The 21,714-nt window shown below is 40.9% G+C and overlaps 1 protein-coding gene across 2 annotated transcripts in view; it reads right to left on the bottom strand.

The window, feature by feature from the left end:
* The window catches only part of Usp7 (Ubiquitin-specific protease 7), a 76,072-nt gene extending 55,894 nt beyond the window's left edge, over window positions 1–20,178 (bottom strand). Inside the window, exons 1-6 of one of the 2 annotated variants that reach the window (XM_045758694.2) lie at window positions 19,701–20,178; window positions 14,017–14,280; window positions 11,584–11,859; window positions 11,341–11,459; window positions 11,041–11,184; window positions 8,304–8,489 (exon numbers count right to left, since the gene is read on the bottom strand). In XM_045758694.2, coding sequence (XP_045614650.2) covers window positions 8,304–8,489; window positions 11,041–11,184; window positions 11,341–11,459; window positions 11,584–11,859; window positions 14,017–14,280; window positions 19,701–19,764 — 1,053 coding nt within the window. In that variant the 5' untranslated portion in view covers window positions 19,765–20,178. The remainder of the gene's footprint in view (window positions 1–8,303; window positions 8,490–11,040; window positions 11,185–11,340; window positions 11,460–11,583; window positions 11,860–14,016; window positions 14,281–19,700) is intronic. The other variant, XM_045758695.2, reaches the window with a different exon arrangement.
* Between the last annotated feature and the right edge of the window lie 1,536 nt (window positions 20,179–21,714).

Here is a 21,714-nt window from a genome sequence, read left to right as displayed (position 1 = left end):
AAACTGGATTTTCGTCATTATTTATACTCGTTATTCGTTCCCGACATTACTTGTTACACTATTTCATTTGTTTTTGTCTTGCTTGCTTCACATTTGTGTTTGTACCACAATATCATATGTATAATAAAATGAATAAAAATGTCTGTAGTTACAACCCAATGATGTTTGTAGAGCATGAGTTGAGCATTAAGTTGAACCACTCCACCTGCTCCAGGAAAATGTTTCCTGAAGTTTGTTTCTCAATCCATGTTTTATATGTGGAGTGGATGGTGGGTAAGCATTACTGCTTATTCACCCAGTATGTCCTCTTGCGATGGTACAAGCCGGAGCACGGTGCAGCACATAGTGCCACCCCACACAACTTGCAATTAAACCTGCTGTCCTTCCTTAGCAGACACGACACTTCAGACCTTTCTCGATGCGAACTAGGGAATGGTTCAAGTTTCTGTTCAGACGTTCGGGTTTATCCACAATACAAGGTCTTCTAGCAGCAGCACCATTAGGAGTTGTCTGAACCATGTCTTCTGAGTCAGATGATGGTTCATTTCGAGGTGAAGAAGGGAAGAGTGGCTGCCTCACACCTGATGGTCTGGGGGCTGCAACGTTGACGCCAGTAGATCTGCTCTTATTGTCATGTACATCATCAGCATGTATGATGTCATTTTGGATTGCCCAATTCTTATACTCAAAGTTCAACAGTGACCAAATGATTACTTTGTGGAACTGGAGCAATTAGAGTTTCTTTGTATCAGTGGTTTAGTACTTGTATAACACAAAAGCATTATGGATAGCCATTTGCAGAAAGTAGAACGTGATTTTCTTCATCCACTTGTGATATTTCCATGTGAAATTATAATATTTGACCATTTGGTAGAAGTGATCAACACCTTTCATGTGGTTACTGCAGTCACAGATTGCCTTTGGTTTGTTCTCATGACCTGTTGCAATGAAGAGGTTCCGTCAGGTTTGCATGCTCGTTTCCTTCGATCCACTTCATGTGTATCTGCATTGTGCCAAGTTGTGATAAGTGAAACAACTTGCTTATCTTTCCACAGGCTAATAAAAGTACTGTCCTTCTGTCTGAATACAGGTTTATCTACGGCCAGTTTACTCTTTGCTTGTAGCTGAAGATCTTTTGGTGCACCATGCTGCAATTTGAGAGTACCACAGGTGTATACATCTTGTTCAAGCAGCTTCTCACTAAGTTGAACCGAGTTATAGTAGTTATCCATATATAAATGGTAACCCTTGTTCTACAGTGGTTCAATCAAGCCCATAACTGTTTGAATTATTGTCTTTCCAATTCCTGCATACACTTCAAAATCATAGATGTAACCAGTATGCAATTCAGCTAGCAGGTATAGTTTTACTCCATCCTTACCAGGTTTATAAACCTTGAGAGATAAACAGCCCCTCCATGACATTGTGCTTTCGTCCAAACACAGATATTTGAGGAATGTATAGTGTTTTACATTTATGTGTTAGATATTCTAGTATTGTTCTAACTTTAATTAGTCTCTCTTCATTGTCTTTGGGAATGGTATTATTGTTATTAGTATAAAAATACTTTGCAATTGTTACATATCGTTTCACCATCATAATTGCATTGAACGAAGGTGCATGCCACAATTTAGCTGATTGCAAGTACATAGTCATTTCTGGCATCTTCACAATGCCCATCATCATTGTCAGTCCCAAATATCTGGAAAGCTCTTTCACACTCACTTCATCCCACTCATTGTTTGTGTTGCTAGAAGTATTGGACATGCTTTGTGATGAATACAAGTTTATTTCATATACCATTTTTTTTTTCAGCCAATCTAGCAAAATAAATAACTGTAAAAATCCCAGAGGAGTGCTTGGTATTGGTATAGTCAAGCCTGGTGTTCCTGTAAAACTGTCTACAAATGTTGTCAGTAGACCAGGTTTCACCAGCACTGGTGCGTGGGGTATGTGGGGTACATGTGATACGAGTTCTGATAGCAGGGCCTGCAACCAAACAAACTGACCACCAGGATCGAAAGAGCAGAAACCCCTGCACCGGAGGAGAGCATGAAGCTCACTGACCCAACCCCTAAAGTTCATTGCCAACAGAAACAGAGCCTTGGAAAAGCAATCTTGAACCTAAGGAGCCACCACAAACCAAGGAGAGGAAAGATAGGAGAGCACCCTGTCCAAGGACCAGGATGGCTCAGGCAGCGCATGAGCAGGGCGGAGATGAAACAGAGCACGAGAAAGCTTACGGAGCAGGACAGAAGTGACATCCACCCCGAATGCAAACTGGAGTGGCTCCGCCAGTGCCGCACAATATGAGGTGACAGTATTAGGCATCGAATGACAGTCCTGAAAAAAGCCAAGACAGAAAGGACAAGACAACCCGATCTGAAATAGAAGACAACATACGAAAAGAGAGAAAATAGCAGAATGAACGCCAGGAAATGTCATACTGTTGCCGAGATAGAGCTCTCAGGTGAGCTCTCACCATCAACGAAGCCACCTGATCATCATATAAATGGTGATAAACCCGCATCAAAAAGACCAGATGCGAAGAGAGGAGAAGACCGAACCAGCCGTGTACCAGACCAGTCCAAACTGCTGGAAGAGGTGAAGCCACGAAAAACGCCCCAGGTTCGCACACCAAGCAAGTAGAACCTGGAACCAAGGCTGGGCCGGCCACCAAGGGGCCACGAGGCCTACTCTCCATTGGTAGGACTCGAACCAAGCCAGAACCCGAAGCAACAGCTGGACCGGGGGAAAGAGGTACAGGTAACCCCACCTCGACCAGTCCTGCCGAAGGCATCCACTGCGACAGCCTCGCAGTCAGGAGAGGACACCACATAGATCGGGAGATGCCGACGCGAACAGGTCCACATCCCGGAGTCTGAACGTCCGCAGAGCCAACGGAAGGAGTCGGCGTCGACCATCCATTCAGTGGACAGAGGCATGAACTGAGACAGGCCATCTGCAAGGCTGTTGGACACTCCCCGGATATGAACTGCACAGAGCAAACCCCGAGAAGCCAGCAGATGAGCCACTCGAACCACAAGTAATCCAAACCTTCCGAAACGAAAGCTGTACCGCCGCGAACTCCTGCACCATGCTGTGAGCCCGACGGAAGGGCGGACCCCATCGCCCCAGGCCGCCCTGGTGAGCACTGATCACAAAGCCCCAGCTGAGAGATGACACGTCCATGAACACATCGAGCAAGGGCTCGGGTAGGTACCAAGGCACAGATCCCAGAAAACCCCAAAGAGGAAGCAAGCGATGTAGCAACTGACGCAAGGCCCCAGGAGTACGAACCCAGCTATCACGAGAGAAGCGGAAGGGGCATCACCGAAGGAACCAGAACAGACACCAAAGCCAAATGTGACCCAGTGGGGAGACCAGCACAGTGAAGTTCAAACCCTCACAGAACTGCTCAAGCAACCGCCACGTAATCTGGGACCTCCTCCCCACCCCCCAGAAACAGTCAAAGGCAGGAACTGCAGCCTCAGCAACGCCTCCAGAAGGAGACATAAAAGCGATCCAAGAGTCCCAAACAAGATCCAGCCAGGTCCGAACCTGGGACGGAACCAGATGGGACTTCCTCTAGTTCACCAGGAACCCGAACCCAGCGAGCTGGGAAAGAACCACACATCCTGGCGAGCAGACAAGCCTAGGAGCCCACACCACCCAGTAGTCGAAGTAGGCCAGGACCTGAACCTCTAGCAGATGCAGATGGGTCACCACATTCTGAGTAAGACGTGTTGAATATGCAAGGTGCCAGATTCAAGCCCAAAGGAAGGCAATGAAAGCGGTAAGACTGACGCCCCACCACAAATCCTAACCAGTCCCTAACCCCGGATAAATAGGAACGTGCCAATACGCGTCCTCGAGGTCCAGGGACACCATCCAGGCACCCAGCTCCAAAAGAAGCCGGACCTGAGAAAAGTGGTAATCCAAAGGGAAGGGCAAGGAATCCAAGGGTTCAGATGGGACAAGTCCAGAATGAACCTCAGATCCGCATAGTCCCATTTCGGCACTGGAATCAGGCGGGAAACCCACCTGAGGGAAGGGGTTGTTTCGACCACGCCCAAGCACACCCACTCCGAGATGACCTGACGTAGCGCAGAGGAAGAAGCCTGCCCTGCCAGCCCCAAACACCCCAAAGGAGTAGGAGCTGCCCAACGCTACCATAGGCCAGATGACAATACCGAAAATGCCCAAGAATCGTGGAACCTAGTGCGAGCAAACAGAGCAAGCCTCCCCACCATTGTCTTGTCAACAGGGCGAACAGCAAAGGGCCCTTATGAGAAGCCGACCGACAAACAGAGCAATCATCGCACCGACCAGACGACACCGGCTCCGAAAGCAATGTCGACTCAGAAACTGGCACCAATGTCCCTCCTTGACCTACAGATCCCCAAGCCCTGACACAACCCTTCCGAGAACGGCCACGCCAGAGAACCAACAAATCTGACATAAGATGACAACTAGACGAAGCTGCTTGCAGAAACTGTGGGACAGCAGACTCCGCAAACAGCAACAGACAAAATGGAGACGAAAACCTAACAGCCAGGGCCCAAGCAGATTCCAAAGAGAGCGAGCACACCTTGATGGCATGTGAGGCGAGTAGCAAAGAACACACACTGCCTCCTTCAGAATAGGCGCAAACAGCTTCAACAGCTTCAACAGCGCAGCCGACGCCTCAGCCGCTGATGACAGCACACCAGACGAAGGCCTAGCACTCAATGCCTCCACATCCTCCTCGAGCCAGGCCAAAGACAGCTCAAGAAAAGAGAAGAAATGCAAGCCTGAAGCTAAATGCCCACAGGCGTGCAAATCCTCAGCAACCAAGGACACCAAAAGGGTAGGAACCTGCATGTGCAGCTGCACAAGGCCAACATCCCAAGAAAGCACAGCGGGCGAAAAATGCATGCATCAAGCTGCTCAATCTCCCCCCCTCCCCCCCCCAGGTAAACATGCAGAACGGTAGAAGTCTCTTGCCACTCAAGCGTGCGGGTCCAACAGAACCCATGCCACGCTCCCAACGAAAAGAATGGGCAGTCTGTCAGCCAGGAAGACTCCAGAAACTACAAACACACCCAATACGGAGAAGAACCAAACTCAAGTAAGGACGGATCCACGATGGAGGCAGAATCCAGGTCTCACAGGAAGTAACAGGGTCGAGGAAGACCCCCGGGTCAAAGGTGATGTTGACCCAACAGGCAGCATGACGGAGGCAATAAGAGGTGACTGTCACCCTGAGACAAGGGCACACAGCAACACAGGAAGAGCCCGGGCAAGGTGTTGCTAACCAGTTAAGACCCAAAGCTAACAAGGGGGAGATCAAAACACTGAAACCCCTGCGACGTGTACAATCACTGGGGCCTAGCAGAGGGCCACCAAAATATTAAAAGTGGAACTATAGCCACACCAGGCAGACCCCCACCAGGCAATAAAAACAAAACCAAAGATAAACCCCACAAAAGTACAACTCCCCAGAGGAAACATGAACCAGCCGCCACGAAGGCAGGCAGGCAGGCTGCACAACACCTTGATGCCCCAACCAGCACGATACCACTCCCTACCTAAGGTCAAACAAGGGCCATGAAACCCCAGCTGGCCCCAAGGGCGGGGTAAATGCCGAGCATCAAAAACCCCTACGGAAATGGCTCCCAAACGCACCAGGAAAGAGAACCCTAACACACAAGGGCAGTACTCACAGGGCGCTTAGGAAAGAGAACCCTAACACGCAAGGGCAGTACTCACAGGGCGCTTAGGAAAGAGAACCCTAACACGCAAGGGCAGCACTCACAGGGCGCTTAGGAAAGAGAACCCTAACACGCAAGGGCAGTACTCACAGGGCGCTTAGGAAAGAGAACCCTAACACGCAAGGGCAGTACTCACAGGGCGCTTAGGAAAGAGAACCCTAACACGCAAGGGCAGTACTCACAGGGCGCTTAGGAAAGAGAACCCTAACACGCAAGGGCAGTACTCACAGGGCGCTTAGGAAAGAGAACCCTAACACGCAAGGGCAGTACTCACAGGGCGCTTAGGAAAGAGAACCCTAACACGCAAGGGCAGTACTCACAGGGCGCTTTGGGAAGGATGCCCCTAAGCACATTCGGCCCCAGTACTGATGAGGACACCTGGCCACCACACAACAACACTGCAGAGGTCATCACAAAGGAAGTCTAGGCCAGAGACGACGTTTGCCCAGGACCACATTAGCGAACGAACTGGAGTGCTAGGTAGCTGGCACTGGGAGGGGAGGACTGCGAGGACGAGCGACTTAGCAGAGTGTGATGTTTGCTTGTTTCCTTGGATTGGAGGGAGTTCTGCATCTCTCTAAGGTTTTTAGTTGTAATTTTATCATCATGTGGAGTGTGTTTTGTTATGCCTATGTTTCTGGGTGCCTAACCCCAGTTGATGGCAGATAAGAAAAAAAAAAAACACAATGGGGGAGGGGATTTTCCAGGGCTACTACTCCCTGCACCTCTCTGAGCGGGGCCAGGGTCTGGTTCATGGTCCCCGGTAGGCTGAACTCCCAGGTAGGAGCTCCCCACAGACTTATTGTATTACTAATACATATTTTATGTACACAGGAAATTGCTATTGAAAGAGCAATTGATTATGTATGTGTGAGAAGTAGCTCTTTAATAATCACGGTGATACAAATGCCATTACAAAACTATCCGGAAGTTTGATTACATGATAGTGTTATGGATGATAACACTCCCATAACACTTTCATTCCAGCCCTCATTGAAGTTCTTTCACAGTAGGCATTCTGTATTGGCTGCTCAGAAGCCTTTTTTTTTTTTTTTTGGGTGGGGGTCTCACCCACTGTTGGTCAAGGTTAGGCTTTCTTCAGAGCCAGCTCTTAGTACTGTATTGCAGGGAATTTACTGGGTAGTCTCCCAGGGCTTGTGGTGGTGCTTGGCCACCCAACAGAGATTTTACCCACCTCTTCACTGGGTGTCCCAGTTAATCTTAGTCCTCTTGCAGGGCTTGACAGCCTTATGGTTCTCAGGTTTGGTTTTTTCCTTCTGAGTCAAGTCTCTTGCATGATCACTCTAGCCCCAAGTCCGGCTGGTGTTGCAAGAGGTCTTTCTGGTTGGTGTCCCTCAACTTTTGAGACGAGTTCTATTTAAGCGAAGGTTTGGAGACTGATTAGGGATTGTTGTGAACCTTCAGGCTTCTGATTTTGGGTTTTCTTTAGCATTATTCTGGCTTCTTGATTCTTCCCAGATTCACAGTAGTTTTGTACCCAGCTACATCTTTTAGATATCTATGTTTTGGCCTACCTTGAGTGACTGGTTTGGGTTCTCAACCAGTCAGTTTATCTGTAAACAAAAAGTTAGTTATTTTCCCAGCTCAATGGGTTTGGGTTCCTGATGTTCTGGAGAAAATCCAGCTTGGTTCCATCCTGGATTTAGACGTGATTAGGTTTGGTCTAGGATTCTCGGTAGGCTTTCCTTTCCTACCCAGTGACTCTGCTTCGCCTATAGGGTCATCTTTGTCTGGGGTTGGAAAGACCTCAGATTACAGGAAGCCACCATCCAGCCTCTCCAGACTGCAATGAAATACCTCTTTCTGGGTGGGGAAAAGGGAGGGGGGGGGGGGGGGTTTCATTGGCACCCTGAACCCTTCCCTCCCTACCCAATGCACTTGTTGGTTTTTCTTAGGCTCTGAACTGAGGAGTGAAGATATGGGGAGCTGTGGTGCAGCCACTAGTCCACCTGATGTCAGCTGGTACTAGGGGGGGGTGTATGACCTAACTTCTGGATGGATCATTTCCTGCAAGGTTTGTTTACTTTTGATAATCTTGTACTTGTCTGTTTTGCTTCTCTTCCTTTCAGAGGGGTTTGTTTCTTAAGTGAGGGTGATCATGAATCCCCTGCTTCTCTGAGAGGGGAGACCAGGTTTTGGCCTTGTGTATCCAGTTGACTTTTAAGGACTCAACTCATGTGCGGATGTGACTTATAGGTGTAGAGCTACCTCAAATGTGGCTAGTTATAGGGATTCACTGAGAGCCCCCCAAAGAAATAGGTGTTTCTTAACATTCAAAGCAGGTTCATTAAAAAAAAATAATAATAATATTTCAGAGGGTGAAATTCAGTTGGTAGATTTAATTATTCAGAGGAACCTGTTATACAGAGGCTCACATTTTTCCAGTTGAAGTGAATACTGAATCTCTCATAGAATTATTCTTTGAAGATTTCAGCACTGTAGTAATTACAAATAAATTTAGAGAGCACACACAGGATGTAATAAAAAACATTATGAGTTGCAAATTGCCATAAAAGCCTTTCAACTTACCACTCTCAAAAATTCTTGAGCATCATGTTGCATGAATGAATCTAAGGTCTCCCAACCAAAAGATTTTGTCAGTTTCTTAGTGCCGACTGGTTTGTCACTTGTCTGGAGTTCATGGAAAACCCGCTGTAGTGCTAGTGCCACACTCTTTGTCGAGTCATCACTTTCAGTTGGCATTTTGTAAACAGCCTACGGAAAATCATTCGTTGTTAAAACTGCTTTTAATATATTACTATTACTTTACACAGTATTTCATGAATTTTAAAAATAGTAAACACCCATTTATCAGAGGATTTGGACATAACAATTCTAATTAAATCCAGTTAGATGCATGCATCACCAGTTCACCTACATTTATTTCATAAACACACTATTCCAGACTTGCACAATGGCAACAATTTTAAAAACAAATTTAACAGTTTCACTTTAAATTTAATTACTAGATTAAAAATGCACTTTCCAATATAATTTCAGAAGCAAACTAATTATTAATATTAACAAACAATTTTTTACCAAACTATTTTTACATACAAACATCTTAGAATTACCCAGATATTCAGACATAGTGAATAGGATCTGGTGCCAACTGGTCCAGATTAATAGAGGTTTACAGTATATCTACACTATATATGCTACCAAGCTCTGATGGTGTGGACATCCACAATTATCATGAGAAATTTTGTAAAATGGCAAATAATTATTTTAGTAAATAATATCATGTATATATGTTCAAATTATGTAAATGTCTAAACTATAATAGTTTAGCTCATCGTCATTAGTTGATAACTCTTTGCATTAATATAAAACAAGATGAAAATACATGATGAATCAAGTTATGTAGAACAGCTGAATTATTCATCTCTGCCCCTTTGCACATTATGTTCATCTCGATACAGATTTACGATCAATTTACTTAATGCATCATTACATTTACAAGATTTGTGAGTGTGCATAAATTTTGTATTTATGCATGGTTTTTGTTCAAGTGTGTCGAGTTTAACTTGTTTTGAGGATGAACGAGAGGTATTCACAGTAAGGCACCTAATGGAAAACCCACAAGAGAAACAATAACATACATAACGATTTTATTGCTCAGGATAAACAGATGAAAATGAGGGACTACCTGTATTTAAAGTTATAAGGATACAGCGAATGACAAAATGTCAAACAACACGAGATATGCTCATGAATGAACCAGAATGTGTACGAGTTAATTAGTACACAGAGTGACTAGTTTAATACCACAAATGTAGCAGTGCATCAAGATTGCCATTATTATCATACACTCTGTGAATGCATGTGGGGTAAAGGGAAATATAGAGCACTAAACAAAGTTAAGAACTATACAGTTAAAAACTTGAAACATAAAAGAAAAAACGGATTATAAAAAGGTGACGTAGACAGATTACAGTTAATCTGGAAGATAATGAGATGTGTGTGTATAATAATTGCAAGTTTTTTCCCCCAAGAAAATATAGTGGAGAGTATAGGTTAAGACTTGTTACAGGCAGCAGAGAGATTTCTCTGTGAAATAAATGTTAATGTAGAACAACAGTACAGTACATTACTGGAATCTGTCAAGTTTAAACACCTGGGATGTATGACAAAACAGGAACTTGACCAAGTTGAAAGTAATCAATGTTAAAGAATGGTATGACATATGCATGCACAAAATTAAGTACATTATCTAAGAAACACAGACAAAGCCAAAAAAATTGTTAGCGAGATGTTAAAAGCAAAAATTAGTACTACAAAATTGTTTACAAGTCAGTGGTACAGTATAGCAATGAGTAATACAAATAATGGCATGAGAAAAGTCCACATGGGTGAGATTAAAGGAAAGCTGGCCTCATTCACCAATGTAAACTATGATAGGGGGAATATAAAAATAGGAGTTTATTTTTATCTTTGATGGTTCTTTTAGGCTGCCCTAAACTGAACTGCCACCTCTTGATCACCTAATTTTTCCTGAACATCAAATTTTCAAAAACATATAATTTACCTTTGTATTTAAAGTACATCTTTTTTCATTCTCACTTTTAAGTGATAACTCATGGCATTCCTTAACCAAGTGTTTGCCATTTAAATTTTTATACAAAAGCCAAACTAGAATGTTAATTTCTTTGATATATATTTCAGCTGTTCAATAGTCTTTTTTTTTTAATACTTGGACATTATCAGAAATGTCTAGATTCTACACATGGCCACTTGCTGAAGCATGAGGGAGACAGTATATATATACAGTGTACATACACCAATCCACACAGTAACATTTGGCAAGGAACTATCCAAGAAGGAACGAGGGGGGGGGGGAGGACGTGCAGGTCGAAAAGTTAAGACATTAGAAATTATACAACAGATGAGAATACATTAACACAGAAATTAAGACATCATTAGTTATTAAAGCAGCAATAAGTGACAAACTACATTACAGCAGTTCACATGCTACCATGACACATGTACTAAACTTGATACAAAATGATCAAATTTATCATAAACATCTCTTGCCAAAATAAAGATCCCCCAAAACAATCACCAGAGGTAACAGCACCAACAAACAAACAATTCAAACATGTTTTTCAAGTTTGAAAAGAATCTGTTGTGCACCGTTCAAAAATATAAATATTAAAACATTTAAAATACACTTCCCACAGAATACTATAATATATAAAACAAAGGCCTCTCGGCATCCTTTCGGTACCATCCATGCAGCCAGCATTGAAAGTTGCTAGTTGCTTACCATTCTTAGCTGGCTTGTAAAATACAGAACTTGAAGGAGCGAGTTCATGTAGCATGTGGCGCCCTGATTCTTGAGTCCAACATAACCGGTGTGTTTTTTACTGTCCCACGACACACCATGTGGAGCATCCGCAGACACCCACACCTTTAAGCATAAAAACAATAAATAATTAAATTGTCATAATAAAATAAGAATTCAGTAAAGAACAGAAATTCTAATTTACCTGTATTATCTTCTTATATGTTTAAAGTGCAATGGTTACAAAATATATATTAAGTACAACATGCAACATCCACTGACCTCTAATGTAATTGTGTCATCTTTGATGTACCCTTTCTCAAGATCAAGGACTTCATTCCATGCCATGAAGTGTGAAAAGCCCCAATCATTTTCTTTACTGTAAAATAAGTGCTGAATTTCTGAAAAATAGAAAACAAAAATTTCAGAAGAATCATATTAGATACCATTATTTCATTCAAACTTTTCAAATATTAAGAAATATATAAACCTCTTGACATGAAAAACAAATGTTTTCAAACTAACTTCGGGTAAATGGTGTTATTCCTTCTCGTACAGAAAGGAGACGCAATTCAGCCACAGCATTGCAAGACCAAGATGTTGACTCGGACTCTCCATTGCACTGTAAGAAAAATCCAAGGGAACGCTGAGGTTGACGATCTTGAGACTGACTTGTACGTGGCATTACCATAATCTTCCATGGCAAGTTACGAACATAGCACGGATGTGACAGCATTGTGTCTTTCAACTTGCTAAAATCTTTAACTCTGTATTGAAATTTTGCTTCTGATCGTGCATCATCTGTTGAAGAGAACCTTAATTAAGAAAACAGACCAATTTATCACTTATATAATTTTTTTTTAAATTGTGCAATCTACTGTCACATTTTAACCAATACTGGCAAAGTAAAAACTAATTGTTTCTATGAAATTAAGTTATACAATGTATGCATTAACTAAACAATCAGTCTATACATTGTAATTCAAAACCTATGTTAAGTCCACAGAAGACTGAAAAGGCAGATAAGAGCAGAAACAATACAAGTTTCGCATCAACAGGCAGAGAGCACTTTGGTGATGCTTGGGGCATTTTAAGAGCAATTATCATCAAGAGATAAAAGACTGAAAAACTCAAAAACATAAAATCACAGAAACACATACACTCATTAATCACAAAAGGTCATGATGATGAAGATGAAATAACAGCAAAAATGCTACAAGGTGTTAGAAAGTTTAAGAATAGATGAGCAGGCCAAATATGCACTTTTGGTAAATGAGGAAGATATAGGGGAACTGAAAAACAACATAGTAGTACTTATGACTTTCACTGTTTATTTTCATTTGCTCATTTTGACCCTCTTCCCAACCACAATATATTATTTACTAAAAATATTCTAAATTAGAATCAACAGGCCGAGCATTATTCACTAGGTAGCAATTATAAACTTCTTAAGTTGTCTAGTTTTTCTAATCACTGTTGATATTAACAGCCATGCAGCAGTCTTTGCAGCACTAATCTTAATTTTATAATTTATGAAGTGAGCACTATGCCATTTCAGTGCATGAGCATTGCCACTCAAGTCTGGCTCAAATATAATCCCATCTATTCTCCCATTTATATTTAGAGAGGGTATAGTGTCTTAGATTTCAATGTTTACAGACTTCTCTCTCAGAGTACCTAATGCACCCTTACTCTTCAATGGGGCTATCTCAAATTTTCTCAAGTTAGAAGAATAGTTAGAGGACAACAGGCAAGTGCAATACAAAAGGTGAGGGTTGATCATGAAAGATTTTCTCTTGGTTTGTAAAGCACCGCTTTATAAAACTTTCCAAGATGGTCAAATGGAACTTCAGCTCGGGTGGTCTTCAATAACTGCACCAAGAGACAGGTTTGAGGATATTTTAGTTACTATTGTCCAGTTAATTGTTACACTTCACCCCAGGGAATTTCCCCCTCACATCTGTGCAGTATTATACAGCTAGCCATTCTAATATTAAAGGAAAATCTGTATATAAGGTGTTGTTAAGGCTGCTCTAGTCTTTGCCAGTGATATAGTCATATCATAAGCAAACAGTATGATTTTAACCACTGTTGAAGCCTTGCAAATATCATTTATGTATGATGGGAAGAAAATATGTCCTAAATGTAACCCCTCCTGGGACACACCACGGTTATCAATTTTAGCGTTTTAGACTGCATTACTGAAAAATACGAGGCATCTTCTGCCTTTTAGGTAGCACTCAAACCAGTTTAAGATGCTGTATTCAGTAGCAAATTTATTGTACTTTCATCGTAGTATTGCATGATTGGTAAGTCAAATTCTCTACTCAGACTATAAAGATTTCGTAATCAAACCATTTAAAATATCCTTGCAGAATTTCACTATATCTGTATTGTTTTTGTGTTCCTTTCTTTTCAAAAACCATATTGGTGATATTGGATCAACTAGCTTATGGTAGATACCTTTCTCTAATATTTTGCCAAGTGCCGAAAAGATAGATACCAGTCTATAACTGGTTATTAACTGTAGATCCTATAAAATATTGACTATAAATCCTATAAAATATTGACTATAAATCCTATAAAAGACTGACTTTTGCAAATTTGTTTAAATTATGAAACTTGCCTTAAGCATAGATATAATGCAGACAAAAGAAAGTACAGTATTTTGTCGTCTGTTTATATTAAGTTTGAAACAAACAGAATGACTATCAACGTGAGGGGAAAGGGAGACCCCTTCATGTGGATTATAGTATTGCTATATTAAGTCTATGAAATGGATCAAATAATGTTATGAATATTTTGCCAGCATGGTTGTACAAGTTCTGGTAGTGCTAATGACATTTCAAAATAAATATACCTTGACAAACAGTTAACTATTGCATATATAATGTTATACATTATTATTTAAAGTCATTGTCACAATAATGTGATTTAGCGTATCGTTTCATCCAATACCTTCGTCCATCTCGGTGTCGTGTGGTGTTGTTGAGGAAGACACTTCTTGAGTATCTCCATTCATCTGTTCTTCTTCACCGCCCTCAGCTATGGTTACTACTCCACCACCACCACCTCCACCGCCGCCGCCACCACCACCACCACCACCTCCTCCACCACCACCACCACCGACGCCTCCACCAACGCCGCCTCCACCACCACCTCCTCCTCCTCCACCACCACCATCTCCTCCTCCATCCCCTCCACCCTCCTCGGCAACTTCCTCTGTAAATAAAACTTTATATTAAGAGACAGTAATTACTAAATGCATCATTTATTTATTTTTAAAATTGAGAAAAAAATTTAAGCAAAAAATGAAGCTAAATAAAATAATTTTAAGCTTCTAATATTAAATCAAATTTGTATACTGTAGCAAAATTACTCAAGTGTGCTTTTAGCTGAATACAAAATTAGTACATTTCAGTCAAAATATTTTCTAAAACTGAATAAAAATAAAAATACAGGAACTGAACTCAAACACTGATTATCCATAATATCCAGACAAAGAGACACTGCTTTACTAAAATAATCCACAAAGGAAATATAAAGGCGGATGAAATACAAGGCAGATGAAATATAAGGCGGATGAAATTACCAACCTGCAAAATATATTAGAAATATTCATCAACAGTATTCACTCTAAGAAAGGAACTAACCTAGCCCAAGTTATAAGAGGCAAGCCTATATTCAGCCCTAAAGTTGGGCACATTACAAATATTATTATAAATATAAAAGGTGCTTGTTAGTAGACACAAAGATGTCATTGAGAGTCACTTCTCTTGGTACACACCATGGTGGCCCAATGCTGGCTCATACATAAGATGAGTATTACATCACACATTGTGCAATAATGTAATCAGCAACACTTGCATTAAAATTCAGTAGTTGATCAAATGATTGCATGGGTGGTTAAATTACCCTTCTTAAAGCAATTTCACCATTAAAAACATGTGTAGTGTACAAAGGGTGATAGTTTGTTAATTGAGCGAGATATACAAGTTTAATTTGTCTATCGTGTACAGTTTTCCACACCCAACCAGTGGACGGTAGTGGAACGGTTACAGCCACCTGCAGTTACAATGACCTGCAGTTACAACCACCTGCATTCACTACCTACAGTTAACAAACTTGGGATAATTGGTTAAAATTTCTGGTAGTAGATCATTTTGAACAATACACTCACTTCTTTCACATTTATTAACTTATTCATAAATTTTGATAATATTTTCACATTCCAATACATAATGATGCAAGGTGTGCAAATTGTTTTGCTTTCAGTTTACATCTACATTTGAGCGTCTCTATTACAGACACAGGCAGACAGACTTGGAAAAAACACCAAATTTCCTAAAGCAAGAAAAAATGGTGATGGGGGAGTCTGTCACCTGTGCTCTGCTAAACCTAACCAAACCAAAAAACCTAACCAAGGCTACCGGGAGTCTAACCAACCTAACCAGGAGCCGGTCGGCCGAGCAGACAGCACGCTGGACTTGTGATCCTGTGGTCCCGGGTTCGATCCCAGGCGCCGGCGAGAAACAATGGGCAGAGTTTCTTTCACCCTATGCCCCTGTTACCTAGCAGTAAAATAGGTACCTGGGTGTTAGTCAGCTGTCACGGGCTGCTTCCTGGGAGTGGAGGTATCCTCCAAAGGATACCTGATCAACCAGGCTGTGACACATACGTCAGGCTGCGAGCAGCCGCGTCCAACAGCCTGGTTGATCAGTCCAGCAACCAGGAGGCCTGGTCAAGGACTGGGGCCGTGGGGACACTAAAGCCCCAAAATCATCTCAAGATAACCTCAAGATATACCCTAACCAAGCATCATAATTGAGAACACGAGAATTGATAATAAAACAAAAGTACATTTGTTTGGTATATGGGACTGTATAATCTATTGAGTTTTTACTGTCGCCTCAGAAGTGATGTGCTGGGTTTTTTAATTAATTTGTTTACATTTATTTTTTTACATTTATAGAGCTGAAGGCAAAGACCATAATCAATATTAAAGTGAATCCAAATTAAACCAACCTTATTTACAATGGACTGACATTAATTTAATGCAGCAAGCCAGTTGTAATGCATTTTGTAATACTGTACTGTACCAACTTTAACTGTATTTACAATAAGTCTTACTAATGCTTCGTTGATTAAAGATGATTCTAATTTAGCTGTCTACCATATCTCTCTCTTACTGTAAGCATCTAGTCGACGTTCTTTTGTAAGATACAATTCATAAATAAATTTTGTGTACACTACACTATAAGAAAACCAAAAGGTATTGACATGGCCTAATTAATTATATACACACTAACTCACAATCATGCTTGAAGACAGCAATTAATCTTAGAATAATGTCAACACTAAACTAATATAAAAATGGAATTTGATTAATATTTGTACCAAGAAATACTACTCGTTGCAATGAAACGATCCCTTAAATGAAGTCATCGTCACACGTATATACTGTATCATGTACTGTAATATGCCTCATTGGAATAAATAATTCATTATGTATGGTATTTTGCATCTCCCTGAAATACATAAACAGGTGGGATGTTTAAATCACTTCATGTTGGTTTGGGTACTCTGATGGTTAGTGATAGGTAAAACAGATCTCTTCCAGCTGTTGTCATAGGTAAAATTATAAAATACAAAATTTCCTTCCCAACAGTCTAAAATATGTTCACCAATTCAAATGTCACTGTTCATTAAAACACTTTACCACTGTTCCCCTGGCCGACAGCTCCACCCATTCACAGTATCACTATATCAACACATGTAGCAAACTAGAATACAGCATTTGGGTTTATAACCAGAAGCAACAAATGGACAACCATAGGCCTCCAATTATATTTTTGCCCTAGTGATTCCCCACTTAAAACACTGTGCCATTCAATTCTGATAATTGTATAACAGAGTGGACATCAATTTCATTGTGAAAATTTGACATGAGAGGACTAGACTAACTCCTGGCACTTTGGACGACCCATACAAGAGGCTAAGGAAACTCGGCCAACATTCCCTACAGAGCCGCAGTGAGGCAGAGGGGGGCCACTTAACTTAAATTTTATTTACTAAAAAGTAGGCCTTTCTTCATTAAGTATCATCTAAATGTATCTATTATTGCAAAATTGGTTACTCAAGTCATATATATTATCATACTTTTCAAGTGTTTACCCCATTAAATCTTTACATTTTACTAATTTACTCTGTTATGTCCTAGTAGCTTTGCTAAAGTTGTTGTAACTTTGCACCTGTTTATTTCCTTACTTTTATTAATGTTAAAAACCACTTCTGTTCTGTTGCTAGGACTGCAGTTTACAGTGTAATAGTCAATGTTTGTCATCAGTAAGTACCACCTTTTTTAACTATATTGCATATCATTTATATTTCTTATTTATTTACTTTTATATTTCTTATTTATATTTCTGTGTAATAAAACACAGGGTACATGACACAATCAGACCTACTACTCATAAAAGAAAAGCAACATGTAAAAGATCTGCTAATTATGATGTCTGACGAAAACATTTAGTGAACATAACCGATCAAATACAGCAGCGGCCAGGAAAATGAGAGGATGGATTATGAGAACGTTCAAATCCAGAGACCCCACAACAAAGGTAATACTATTTAAATCACTGGTGCTGTCCCATCCTGAGTATTGCTCGGTACTCACTTCACCTTTCAGAGCAGGAGAGATCTCTGAATTAGAGGGAATACAGAGAACATATAAGGTATGCAGAGAAACGATAAACATCTAAATTATTGGGACCATCTTAAAGCTCTCAAAATGTACTCCTTGGAAAGGAGACGAGAAAGAAATCAAATAATATATGCTGTACTTGGAAGATACTTGAAGGCCAGGTCCCAAATTTGCACAGTAGAATAACATACTGGAGCAAAAGGTACGGAAGGAAATGCAGAATAAAACCAGTGATGAGTAGAGGTGCCGTAGGCACTGATGTTCAGTGTTCAGAGAACACTGAACATCAGAGGTCTATGGCTGTTCAACATCCTCCCAGCAAGCATTAGAAATATTGCCGGAATAAAGGTGGATGTATTCAAGAGGCACTTAGATGAGTTTTTGCAAGAGGTGCCAGAACAACCAGGCTGTAATGAAAATGCAGGCCGCTCCAAGCAACAGCCTGCTGGACCAAGTTATCACAAGTCTAGCCTGGCCTCAGGCCGGAATCGGAGAGTAGGAGAACTCCCAGAACCCTCCCCAGGTAAGCTCCAGGTATTCTCACACATGTTAGCATACAGTACTTCACTTTTAGTATTGTTTGTCCCATTATACCTATAATCTTTTACGTAAATTGCTCAAAGTTTTGCCTGAAATGCTTAGTGTAGTAGTGGCTTCACACTTATTTGTAACTTGTACCTACAATTGTCCTTTCATCTTATGTTCTTAATATGCACATGCTTATAATAAATATTATTATTATTATTATTATTAAGCAGTATATTATAATATAATATAATAGAATACAGTATAATATAACAATTCAAAAGTGTCCCATAGTCATGAATCCGAGTAGAGTAATGTCCCGCAGCCATGTTTCCGAGTAAAGCAGTGCCTCATAGCTATGTATTCAAGTAGCTGTGCACCCATAGTCTTGTATCTAATGTATCTTCAATCCTCGGAAAGGTTTTATTATTTGGATAATTCTCACTCTACGTCAAGAGAGCAAAGCACATTTCCCAATATGATTATGAACAATCATACGCTTAAATTTTGCCAAGTTTCAGTAGGTTAAAAGCTTTATTGTCTATGAATATTACTTTTAAGTCATATAACATTTTTATACAATAGTGACTGGTTAGTATATACTTAACTCGGGCATACACGATTACATTTACACGGGATTTTACCCGAGAGCTACAAACACTCTAGTGGCCGCAACGAGGACAGGAAGCCAGTGGCTTGTCAAAAGTCCCCCATTTGTCCTGATGCTTTTTCAATTTGGGTTTTAAAGTTGAGAAGTTTTGGCATTTATGCTTCAGTGAGTAGGTGTTTCTATGGGTTAACAACCCTGGGGGTGAAAAAGCATCACCTGTTCTCAGTCCTACATTGTGGCTTGAGCATAAAAGAAACCGTTGCTCCGTGTTTGTGTTACATCTGACCCTTTGAAGAATTTGTCCAGATCAACATCCTCCAAATTGTTACAAACATAAATATAAACAAACCAAGAGAATTTACGCAAAACTAAGGACTATGGACATGTTGGTTACGGGCACACACAACATTGTCAGTTTATGCTAAATCTTTTAATTAACACAAGTTGACCAGATTCCAATTAGAGGCAAGGCAATTATTAGGATAAAGCGCTAAAGGCAGTACGACTATATAGCACTCGGAAGATATCTGAACAGGAATATAGGGCAAGACGGAGGGAAGTCAAACTACTCGGACCGTCAGGAATCAAAAGCCAACTTGCACGAAGTAAGGCTGTCGCTGTACCCACAACTCCAGGTGGCTGGAGATACCGATTAAAATAAACATAACACCGAAGGCTACAATAACACCACAGCGAAAAGCCAAAAACTTTACGTAGAAGTGCCAAAGAAGTGCTGTGTCCTAAAGAAGTGTGCTCCAAAAATTCCTACAGTATACGAGGATGATGTAGAGTGTAATGACATACCTTCCTGAGTGTCCATTAGCTCGAGGTCCTTGTCAGGGGTGGGGGGCTCTGTGACGTGGTTCATGATGGGTGGTGCTGGTGGGGGGTTGGAGGCTGGCGGGCCTACCAGGTCGGCACGGGGTCCTCCTCCTCCTCCTGCCCCTCCTCCTCCTCCAGAACCCTTATTGGCTCGACGGCCGCCGCGATCACGACTACCAGCACACCCGTTCTTGCCAGACACGGGAACTTTGAGAGCGTGCTTGCTCGCTATGCGCCCAATGTCTGCAGCTTGCCACCACCCCCGTCACCAGGGGCAACCGCACATACATATAGACGCGAGGGTTCCACAACCAACGACAAACTTGTAGGCCAGTTTACAAACCACCCCAGTTCACAATTCCTAGAGGGAATTACATTGGGTACCGGTGGAGAGCTTCATTCACCAAGACTTGTCAACTGCTGCTCCACTGTCTTCACCAGTCTTCTAAAACGACCAATACTAACTCCTCTTTCTCTTATTTTCGCTGTTTTCAAAGTATAATTTGGCAATATTTGCTTTGTTTCTTATTAATGTGGATCTAAATTAATTTTTAAATCTAACAGATTGCATCGTATTTATTAAATGTGGCAAAAACTATTTTCACTTTGCATATCGTGTTGGAACCAATGACGAAGTGCTCCAAACAAATAGGAAAATGGCGCTTGAACTCACCACTTGGTTTACTCGTTCCATTTTTTCTGCTATCCTTATCTAATAATAGATAACTTCTTAGTAAAAAAGATTACTAAATGTTTATAGATTACAGATAAAATAGCCTTTAAGGGATACACGGCAGTAAGAGAGCCCAGCAATAATAGTTAGTAACAAGGATGCAAAGGCGAATATCCTTGACCATGAATTACTGGGGACGCTCCAAGCGGTAAATTTAAATATACATTCCGTCACGCTAGCTATTTCATGGCCGGCTACGCGTGAACAAATGTACCTTAAACATCCTTGTCTATACTAAAATACTAAAGACACTCCTACCCATTAATATATTAAAAATAAAGGCTTTTATTTCGATGGTTTCCCATATTTCATTGTCATTACTGATGGTAGAAACGAGCGTCATTTTGTAATCAATGCAACCACAAATTAACATACAGAGTTTCTTTTGATTTAAAATAAATTGGGGCGGAATGAGTATAAAATTACATCATTCACCAAATCTAGATCTCAATTACCCATTTAAAGAGCACTAGCTCATATTTGATCTATTCCTATTTGATCGAGCTATTGATCTAATAGCTCGATCTATTCCAACAATTCTTACACAATACAAAATGTATTGCATAAACCTCATGTGCAGCTGGTCAATACAATAGTTACAGTTCATTTATTATGCACCCCATACCCATCCTGTTGGCTATTGTGCACCCCATACCCATCCTGTTGGCTATTGTGCACCCCATACCCATCCTGTTGGCTAATGTGCACCCCATACCCATCCTGTTGGCTATTGTGCACCCCATACCCATCCTGTTGGCTAATGTGCACCCCATACCCATCCTGTTGGCTATTATGCACCCCATACCCATCCTGTTGGCTATTGTGCACCCCATACCCATCCTGTTGGCGGTAGTGCACCCTTTACTCATCATGTGCGTGCTAGATAAGATAAGATACGTTGTTTATTCAGGTAAAGGTACATACATTGAACATGAGTTATAAACAATATATTGGATTTATAGATAGAGCTAGTTCATACAATACCTAAAGCCACTAATATGCACAGCGTTTCGGGCAAAATGTGGGGGAAAAAAACTTAGCATAAAACTTAATACTAATTGAGATCAAAGGCATAAATTGAATTTATGGACAAAAAGAAAAGGAGAATGATAATTACATGATGGATGGAACAGCAGAAAATGCAACAAAACATCAGAAGGAATTTTAACAAAATAAACAGATTACAATTTTGTCCTTTAAGTTTATACATGGCAGATATCATCAGTTAAACAAGTTGGTCACTAATTAATATTGTTTGAAAAT

The sequence above is a fragment of the Procambarus clarkii genome, chromosome 59 (genome assembly GCF_040958095.1).
Source record: "Procambarus clarkii isolate CNS0578487 chromosome 59, FALCON_Pclarkii_2.0, whole genome shotgun sequence".
In the NCBI taxonomy this organism is placed as follows: Eukaryota; Metazoa; Arthropoda; class Malacostraca; order Decapoda; family Cambaridae; genus Procambarus; species Procambarus clarkii.
Note: the sequence above shows the minus strand (reverse complement) of the source record. Positions and strands in the feature narration are given on the sequence as shown.